Source organism: Nuphar pumila, chromosome 4 (genome assembly GCF_984573655.1).
Source record: "Nuphar pumila chromosome 4, dmNupPumi1.hap1.1, whole genome shotgun sequence".
NCBI classification, from domain to species: Eukaryota; Viridiplantae; Streptophyta; class Magnoliopsida; order Nymphaeales; family Nymphaeaceae; genus Nuphar; species Nuphar pumila.
Window position 1 is genome coordinate 16,755,199 of NC_143252.1, and position 11,049 is coordinate 16,766,247.

At 38.6% G+C, this 11,049-nt stretch overlaps 1 protein-coding gene across 1 annotated transcript; it reads right to left on the minus strand.

The window, feature by feature from the left end:
- Positions 1–2,014: 2,014 nt before the first annotated feature.
- Positions 2,015–8,468, minus strand: LOC149839517 (putative receptor-like protein kinase At2g42960). Its single transcript, XM_090004159.1, has 7 exons — positions 7,798–8,468; positions 7,481–7,585; positions 7,138–7,260; positions 6,658–6,828; positions 6,423–6,552; positions 5,726–5,935; positions 2,015–2,458 (listed from the first exon to the last, which is right to left on the minus strand). Exons 1-7 carry the CDS (start codon positions 8,466–8,468, stop codon positions 2,423–2,425), a joined length of 1,446 nt encoding a protein of 481 aa, XP_089860285.1. The 3' UTR covers positions 2,015–2,422.
- Positions 8,469–11,049: the final 2,581 nt, after the last annotated feature.

Genomic DNA, 11,049 nt, shown 5'->3' on the forward strand with positions numbered 1-11,049 from the left:
ACCTCAAATCCACGAACTCTTACTGCTTAATATAATATACTACAGTTAAAAAAAAATGCAGTGCGTTAATGTTGAGGTTGAGGTTTTGTTACTAAGCATTTATATTGCCCTAGCATTCTGTCTTGGACACAAAAAACTGTACGTGCCGATCAATTGATGAGTTCATCCGAAATGTACACAAATTATTAAAAACACAATTTTATCTGCGGATCATAATTCATTCAATTTACATCATGCATTGATACTCATGAAATTTGCAAAATAAAAATGTATTCATTTAATTCATGAAAATACATCAAATCAAGGCCTGCAAGGTCATAAAAAATAACAGGTGCCATCAATTTGACTCAACAAGCTGAACTGGATCAGCCAATAATTTGGCCAAATACTTAGACATGATAGTTGAGGTCGTTGCCTACTTTCAGATCTTTTAAATGGGTGAAGGCAAAGTCCTAGGGCCCTAAGTCCCCAGGATTTCAGGGTCACCAGAAACTCTACTTAGATGTGGGAAACTCATTTCTTAGAAAACCATTTTCAGAACTTATGGGAATTTCTAAAAATGCATGAAAAATCAATTTCTCATTGAGTGAGAAACCCATTTTACTTCACATGGAAAACATGCCTACTTTATATGAGAAACTTATTTCCCTTATTTTGAAAACACATTTTCCGTATGTTTTTTGCATGTTTTCTTTAAATAAGATTTTTTTTCAATAAAAAGTTAAAGTATACGTGTCATTCAAAGTTTTAATTATTTATTCAAAAAACTAACTTTTGTATATATTTTTAATATTAAAAAGAATTGAAAATTTAATGCAACTGCATTATTTTTTCATATTTATCGATTTTATCTAAACATATGTTGCATTTAAGTACTTCATTTATGATGTTGAATATTATTAAAAGTAGGGAAATTTTCAAATAACCACCAAACTTTTTTGTCTAAGATTTTGCCTGAGTTAAGCAAATGACACCAAGTTAGTTAATTCCATAACTTTTATTAATTATCCATTACAAGGACCATTCTATACATACATCTTTTGCAAATTAAAGGTCTGGTTATTAGGAAACTTGCCCTGCCCTCATTAGCAATACTTCTCATCTTCCTAATCCATCATTTTCCTGGGAGACCTTGTCTTGTAGTGTAGGGCGCCCAATTTGGAGTAGAATTTGGAAATCATGAATCTATGGTTGTGCTTGATCAGTATACTGCAAGTGCCAACAAAGGGCCCTGACGCTTCTTCTACAAGTGCCAAACGTTTACGCTGGTTCAGTAGTGTTTCTCAATTGCATGTTCTAATATCAGAAAACTACATTGAGAGGGCAGCAACTGATTCTCTCCACCAATTGGATGAGACCCATGGTCCACCTCTCTATACTGGATAAGCCCACCATGCTGGCTCAAACAATTTTTAGTGGGACAGGCGAACTTTCCCTTGTCCCACAAAAAACTGGCTTCCATTTGATCAACGATGTTGACATAGACAAATTGTCCAGATCATAGCTGAACAAAAAGACCCAATGATCACATCCCCTTCACTGTAAACACATCCAACTACATCATGCCCAAGCAACTTGAGACTCAAGCTGAGCTCTATACAGTACAAAGATGGATCCACAAACCGGACCATACGAAGGTGATAGCCCTGTAGATTCGTTCCCATGGTTCAGTTTGTAAAATGGTAATATGCACTTGTCTTCATATTGGATTTGGAGGAAAATCAGAGGGACCAGCATGGAAATAGGCATTGCAAAAGGAGAAAACAAAAGGTATATTAGCCACGCAGTGACTACAGAGCGTCAATCCCTCTTTGGCCGAAACCCCTGAATCTGGTTACCCCTAGATAAATATCAAAAAACAAAAAAGTTGAGATTATGAGAAGAAAACACTATTACTTTGCACATTGCAGCAAGGACATTGAGCCTTAGTTACATAACATCATTTCTTTTTTTTTCAATGCTGATTATGTAAATGGAGCAGTTTATTTTGACCGTTGACAAACACACCAACTCAGATAAAGGAGCAAATTCATTTACTTTAGTTAACATAACAGGCCAATAATCAAGGTCTCCAAAGAAACTGAGAAATTCTGTACACGAAGTTCAAGGCAACTAGGGAAACAAGGGAAAAAAATCACCATCCACAATAGCTTCTTTGTTTTCACCATCCTTTACAACAAAAAATAATATAAGAATTTCCCCAGCTGTTGAGCTCAATATCGGGTCAGTAGTGCCTCTTGCAAATCCTCAGAAATAAGCCCATCACAACAAGGAAAAAAAAACAAAAAAAGAAAAAAGGTGAATTACAGGGTCCTTAACTGTTGACCAATTAATCACTTCAATGCTTTCATTCTTCTACTCTGTGATCGAGAATCTGCAGTCATTTCTATCAGTGCCAGAAGTGTCCCTCAGAACCTTCAATCTATATGCTTCCTGGTTGGCTTAGCCGCCTTCGATCCTGTAACCACAGAATTCACGTCAGATTTTCACCCTTTTTCATATTTGTCCTGGTACAGATACAGATTGAAAACTTGGCAAGCATACATATCGAATATGAAATGTGTTTTGAAAACTGAGCTTACCACCAATATCTAATAATGCAAATAAACTATAATCAAGGTCAACCTGGTTTTGATAAATGCAGAAACAGAAACAAGAAATCCCATTTGATGTAGATTGCAGAAGCTACATAACTACCCAGGTATGGTTACAGATATAAAACTATCGTAAGAATAATGAAATACTGGAAAATCCAAGATTCAGAAGAGGTTATGGGAAAAGCAATAGTCAGAGTAAATCCAACATGCATCAGCTAGAGCAGGTGTCAAAAGTTGGCTGCGCCAGCAATACAGTCCTTGACCTGCGCTGCGCCAAAGCACTTGGTGCATTTATCCTGCAACCCCTTCGCATGCAACTTGCTGAGAAATATGTCCATTTATAAGTATAAAAACAAATCTCTCTCTCTCTCTCTCTCTCTCTCAGGCTGGGAAATCAGGCGAGCAGCTTGTGGCTTGGCTTGGCTTGGTTCGGCTCGCCATGAGCTCGTTCATATTTGGTTACTGTAGCTAGTCAGCTGAGCCACGAGCAGCTCGTTAACCATAAACAAGTTGAGCATGAACAAAGGGTGCTTGTCAGTTTGGCTCATGTAAGCTCGGAAGAATATAACATATGGAATTTAAGTGCAATATTTATCACAAAAGGCAGTTTTATACAGCTGGTTAGAGTATATTGCATGTGAGAGGCAGGTCTGAAGTTCAAATCCCATCGTTGACAACTTTGAATTTTAAAGAATTTTTTTCTCTTACGTGAGCCAGCACGTGGCTCGGCTCAGGTTGTCTAATTACGAGCACGAGCTGAGACTGAGCTGAGTTAAATGGTAAACAAGCCGAGCCCGAGTTCGACACGTTTACCAGCTCTCTCTCTCTCTCTCTCTCTCTCTCTCGCAAACACACCATCCACATCATTAACCGTGCCCTGCCACTAATTGGAACTGCCATACGAGACACTGACAAGACAATTTTATTGACCAGTAGGACATGGGGTTACATTTCCATAATTATTTAAGTAGATACAAACTATATAAAATAGTACACAATAAAATACATATGCCTATCTAAGAGTAGAACATCCTAAAGCACAAGTACAAATTAGCAAATCAAAATTCCATGTCGTGTGCATGTTTGGACTAAAGTGTGTCACTCCACACCCAGTGTCCGGGTCCACATTGAGTCGTGTTTTGGTCAACATCATTCAACAAGGCTAAGTGATGTATCTGTGTGACAGCTGGAGGACCAGTCACTGGATAAATGTGTTAAACCCGCCAACGGTTGTCATAATCTCCAAAATATTTAGTGCCTTTTATCTTTTTCTCTGGTTGCCTATTTCAAGTCAAAATTCTTTCAGGTGCTTCTCAAATCATCTTTCTACATTGCTCATTAAAAGCTGTTACAATGTTACATCAATGTCCTGTATTGCTATTGACTTTGTCCATGTTATGACTATCGTTATCTACTAAACTTTGATCACATACTTTACATTGTCCTTAAGTCAGTTCGTCCCTAAGAAGCTTTGCTCCCTAATTGACATAACTTTTCATGTCTCCTTTAACCGAAGATTTATCTCACAAACTTGCCATCCGAATGCTATTTATACAATAACACTGCCTTCATGCATTGCACACTTGATTATTCCCTACCAACTTGCTGATTGATCCACCATTCTACCTACAGATTCTTTTCTTCTGTTTAACAGGCATATGTATGATGAGTTGATGATACTTCCCCTAAGCGAACATCACTGCTCTTGATCAGCACATGCCATCCATGCCATATTTGTAGCATCTGATATTGTTCGTCTTCACTCTTTACCCTCTTCCATGAAGGCATTCTTCTGATAATTTCTGCAAGGCACCAACTTGACATGATACCAGCCATGTCTTGAATTGGTCCCTCCTGATCCATCCCTAAACTCCCAAGAAGAACAGAATTTTATGGCCCTTATTTCACGAAAGTCAACAGTTTGACTTTAATGTATAAACATTATCAAACCAAAGTCAAGTGGCCATTTAATGTAATGAATACAAGCACAGGACCCATAAACAGCCAATGACAAGATTTGTATACTATAAGGCGCCTTATGAGATATGCCTAACTCATACCAATTCTTAGCAACAAGGATGGATGTTGCCACTTTTAAGAGCTTACTGCCTAATCTGATTATAGTATTGTTCATTTCATGATCATTTCCTTAACATTTTTACACTAAGTGTTTCACTCTTCTTGTGGCTGAAATAGCATAAATAATCAGACCCAACAAAGGAAGGCCAGTACACTCCATAATTCTTGATAGCACCTATCAATTCTCTAGTTCCAATTAGAAAAGAATGATCAAAATACTTAATAGAACACCAAGAATTTAGTCTTCAAGACTAAATTAACCACAGTTTATAGCAAGAAGCTTCAGAAGGGGAAGAAGAATTATAGAATTATAGAAATACTCCAATGACTTTGTGGATCCATTAGTCCAACCTTGCCAAAACCCAAAACCAACCACTGTCAGAATATTGTTGTAATCAATGTGCAAGATACATGCATGCACACACACCTCATCTTGAAGAGATACATCTAAGAACAGCACTTACTAGTAATGCAGAAAATCACTAATCCTTTCTTGTTCTTTAGTTTCTTTTGCTAGAGGATTGAGGGTTAGGCAAGACACTAACTAAGGATAGCCTGTGACTTGTGGGTGACTAGGTGCCTAGAGATCATGACATGCAGAGATAGAATCAGTTGATATATAGAGACTTTGGCACAATGGACATGCCTGGGTCAGGGTAGCAGCTCAAAAAAAAAGGAACCCATGTAAGTACGTGTAATTATTGCAGATTATGAATAGAGAACTACTATAACTATTTTGATATGTATTTGTTAGTTGCTAAATAGAAGAAAAGAGAAAATCAGATAACCACCTGTAGATTCATGAGAAATAATCATGATGATCAGGATAATTGTGAAAATTATAATAATAACAAATAATAATACAGAACAACCATGAAGAAAATTCATGTGGACTATTTGATGTTCGTGTATCCATGGTGCATTTGTCACACTACTTCCACTAAAACAATTTAGGCATTCATTTTAAATGGTAAGGCAACATCAGATTATCATTCATGGTTCCTCCTATTTATTAAGTTCCACATGATGAGAATGGGTATGGCACAAACCTGACGCAGGGGGAACTCCTCTGCTTCAAGCATGCGGACTACTTGGCCCATCTTTGGTCTCTTGTCAGAATCAGGATCAACACACCGCAATGCAATCAAAAGAGCCTGCTTAAGGGCTAGTGTTGGTGGCCTGGTCTCTATGTTTGGGTCCACCACTTCTTCGAAGCGCCTACTCCCCACCATCACTTTAAGCCAATCCACAAGATTAACCTACGAGAACACACTCCACATATGATACTATCCAATGAAAGGAAAAGAATCACGCAGGTTTCTTATTTTTGTACATGCATCCGAGGTGTAAAAGATACTCTAGAAGACAAAATAGCAGTAGTGTTATTCAGATACACAAAACAGTAATTAGAAAGGTATTCACTAGTGATTCCCCAAAATTGTCAGTCTGATACAAGGTAATTGATAAAGACAGTACTAACAACTAAAACTGTGAACTCATGAAATATGTGTTAATTTCATCAGACAATCTTGACCTCTAATAAGACTTCAAAACATGAGGTGAATGAGCCATTAAATGTGTTCAAACCCATAATTAAAGTCAATCCAGTTGGCCATTCAAGGAAAAACTTACAATTGGTTCAAAATTAGCTGTCACAAATGATGATGAATTTTCAGTAAATCCCAGAAAATATCTGGTTCCATATATTTCCCTTAGCTGAAAAGTTAAAATGCAACTTATCAATACCTCATTTGCAGGACGGCCATAGTCAACAGGATCTCTACCCGTGATGGCCTCTAGCAACACCACACCAAAGCTATAAATGTCACTTTTCTCATTCAGGAGTCCTGTATTTGCATACTCTGGAGCCACGTATCTGGAGGAAAAAGCAGAAGAAAACATAGTAACAGAAATAACAGCTATAAAGTAGTGAATACTAAAAGCAAAACTAATCATGAGAAAAAGGGTTATGGGAGTCTACCCGAATGTCCCCATCACTCGAGTTGTGATATGGCTCTTCCCAGCACCTAGAAGCTTTGCAAGTCCAAAATCAGATACCTTTGCATTGAATTCTTCATCAATTAAGATGTTGCTAGATTTAATATCTCGGTGCACAACCTTTGGCTCAATAGCCTCATGCAAGTATGCAAGCCTGCAAAAATAGCAAAAAGGAAATGAAGAGACACCTTTAAACATCAGTAATGCAAAAGTTGAATAGAAATATAGCTGACAGATTGCAAACTCTATTGCCCAATTAAAACAACACACACACACACACACACACACACACACACACACACACACACACACATATAACTTCCAAGTTAACTTTGACAATCAGAAACCATATCTCAATTGCAAAATATGGTTTTTGCTTCTTCTTTTTTCAGGAAAGAACATCCTTAACCATGTTCCATTGAATGAATAATCAGTTTCAAGCACTATTTCTGAATGGACTTACGCTTTAGCAGTACCAAGTATGACCTTCATACGGGCCTCCCAAGTAAGAAAGCCTCTCTGGCGCATAGCTCCATGCAGCCACTGCTCTAGGTTTCCATTGTTGACATATTCATATACCAGCATCCTGAGAAAACCGTATGGATATAAATGAAAAGTCAAATTGGAATCTTGAAATGGACATGCAATTGAGTAAGAGTGCTACTCCTGGTGAAGTGATTCGTCTGATATATGTTGCAAATCAGAAATTGGCAACTTGGGATAAGAAAATGTGATGGAACTTGGAAACAATTCCATTGTGGAAAGGGAGAAGGAGAGTGAGACGTCTTATTTTTAAGATCAAGTACCTGTGAATTCCTTCTACACAGTATCCAAGAAGCCGGACTAGATTTTTGTGTCTCACATGACCAATCGCTTCCACTTCCACTCTGAATTCCTTTTCTGCTTGACCTCTACAAAAAGGTCAACATGAAACTTTGAAAAGAGAAACAAAAGTGAAATTGAGGGCCAATTATAGATCTTGAGCAATGATTATAGGGAATACATAATTGTGTTTATTTAGGTAAATAAAGGCTTTTTCAACAGACCATCAGGAAGCCATTAATTCGGTGAATCAAAGCTAAGGAAAAGAAAATCTTGCAACAAAGAGATAATATTGACTTACAAGTTGTTCAGGAGTTTCTTTACAGCAACTGGAGTTCCATTGATCAGCTGAGCACTGTAGACAACACCATAGCCACCCTCTCCGAGCACATTATCTTTAGAAAAGCGATTCGTTGCAAGTTCTAAGTCTCTCAAAGTAAACCAATGGCCCCAACCCAGATGGGAGAATTCTGGCAGCCCATTTAAAGGTGATGGAGCAGTGATAGGGTACGACGAAGCACCTCTGTAAATAGTAGCGGTCCCCAAGCTCCCCTCATCACCAGACTGTGATGCACAATCTTTGTCTATGTGATGAAATGAGCCTGATTGGCTGCTACCATCCTCATTTTTCAGTTTACTAACGCCAACATGGACCATGACCTTATCAGATTCCTTGTCAATGGATTTGTCATGGATGGTTAGAAGAATCCCATCGCGAGGAGTAAAATCATGAGCAGCTACTTGCTCCACTCTCACCTCCTTGATTTCTTTCGAGACCGTAGGTATCTGGCTTTGCGGGAATTTATCCACCGGCCTCCTCGACTTCCTCCGAGAAGTAAGCCAGATAGACAGGACAACAAGGATCAACACAATGAAGACCCCAACAGCAACGCCAATTAGAACCCAAACTTTAAGGCCTAGAACACGCGTCTTTTGAGACAGTTGATCATTGAGTGTTCCGCCAGACGACATTTTCCTAGTCGCCAAGGTACCAAACAATGTTATTCAAGAATCCCAAGATCATTTATCAATAGTAAATAACATGACAATACAATAGATACGTAATTACTAATGCCAGAAAACTGAACCACCAAAAGAGGTACATAAACAGACCACAAGGCAAGCCATCTACAATGATGATAAATGTTAAAGAACATCAAAAGATTTGCAGTCAAATATGCACCAGCTTGATAAATAGATCTCTGGTGCCACAGGTAGAGCATAAACCCATACTGAAACTGCAGAGACATATTGTTATCGAGGAAATAACAATTATCGTTTGGAGACAAAGCAGGCACATTGAACTCCATTCCACCTATTTTCCTCCTTTTAACATTTTCAAAGAAGATGGAATCCGTTTTCTTCTTTTTTCTTTTCCCCTTCAGGCTACAAGGTTTGTGGATCCCCTCAAATTGATCGATTTATATGGCCTATCATGACCCATTTCAACAAATCAAACTTTCTACTGGACCCCAAATTTCTCCAGCACAGGAACACCCATCATTGAAAAACAAGCTAAAGAGTAGGAAGACAACCAATATCATATGTAAGAGAATGTCACAGAGAATAAAATTAGGAACAAATCAATATCACAATCAGTAGACAATTTACAGAATCACACTCTTTATACCAAAAGGATAATGGAAGAATGTGAAGAAAAGAAAATAGAAGATGTCAAATTCTTCATTCTTTTTTCCTCCAGCATTACCTGGTTTGCTTGATCTCCCACCAAAATGCTCGACTGAAAACCAAACACTTGGAGACAAAAGCTTGGATCAGGATTCCCACTCAGAAAACAACCCCGGAACAGGCTGAAATAAAACCAACACAGCAACTCCAAAGCAACCCCATTGCCAAGAAACCCCTCAGGGGGTGGGTGGTAGTTCAGGTGGAGCTTTTGCAAAAACCTCAATGTGGGCCAAGTGGGTGCCTGAATCTATGCTGTGGTGCTGGACCCTTGTTCCCCACAAAAGCCCAAATACTGATCCCAAATCCAGCACTGCACCAACAATCCTTGTGACTTGCAGGTATAGATAAAGGGTCATGGAGGGTTGGAAAGACTTGGGGGGAAGAAAAAAAAAAGGGAGGGGGGGGGGGGAATGTATGGAGTTATCAGTGGTAGGCACAATGACCCCTCCCCGCCTTAGGATTGGAACAGTAAAACTGTAAAACACAAGCATGAAGGTGGAGTTATGGATGTCCCCAGAGAATAAATAAAAATATGGTTTTGATTAGTTCAAAAGATGGCTGATTAGCAGAAACCCAGAAACAATGGGTTGATTCACTGGGCAGTTTTTTGTTTTTTTGTTCCTTTTACTAGTTTTGTTGGGTCAATCAGACAGCAAAACTGCAAAAGAGCAAAATATGAATTAGTAAAAGGGAAAATGTGTTCGATTTAGTCAAACAGTCCTATGAGACAGACTGGATACCAAATCCATGATTTAATTAATCAAATTACTTACTGCCCTTGTTTTTTTTCTTTTTTACATGTCGCCTGTAGGCTTGTTTGTTATCCTTATTTATATATCACCCTTAGGGGGTGTCAACTGGTAGGGTTTGATTCGGATCCAGGAGAAACCAGACTTGGATCAGATTTTTGAGTATCGGGTCTGATCAGGTTCACTATAAGAAAAATCATACCCATATGAACTACACGAACCAAACCTGGATCATAACCGGTAAACCACATTTTTATCATTTTTACATTGAAAAATTACAGGTTTTATAGAAACTCAGGTCGAGTCTGGGTCTGGTATAAAATTTCACAAACTATACCCAGATCCATGTATTAATCGGACCTTTGGGCCTGAGCCCGGGTCTTAATCAGGTCTTCTTATTTATCACCATACTCGGACCCTATAAGGTTTGGTTCGGGTCGGGTCGGGTCAGGTCGGGTCAGGTCCGAGTAAATCAGGCTCGTTGACACCCCTAATCAGCCTTCCTGTTGCAGTTTTCTCTTCTCAAACAAAAAATTGTTTTTACATGAGCATCCTCACGTAGGGCTAAGAAACAAGACTGACCTTCGGCTCAGCTCAGGAATTAGGTTTGGTGAACCGAGCTACGAGACAGCTTATTTAGGTATCCAAGTCAAGTGTGAACAGAGGAAATTAGACTTGGTTTAACTCGTTAAAGCTTGTATTATATATTATTTTATACATGTATTTACTATATATATAAAATTAAATTCTAAAAAACATTTCACTTAAAAAACAAATATCTTTTTGGAAAACGAGCCACCTTTGTGAATGGCTTGTAACGAGCTTGTGCTCCACTCTGACTAGCTCACGAGACAAACAGAAGCGAGGGCTTTTCCTTAATTAGACGTGCTCGAACAGGCCTAGCTCAACTCGTTCAGCTTGTTTACCACCTTAAAAATAGGTCATGTCCTTTGGTGGTGGGCCTGATAGTGGGCCCAACATGTTAATGCTGTGCCATCCACAAAGTCCAGTGAATCTTATGGATGGAGATAATGCTGTGCCCGGCTTCATTGGTTATTATGGTTGATAGTATCGTATCAGTACATGCCACATGCGACGTCCATCGCTAAGATGGA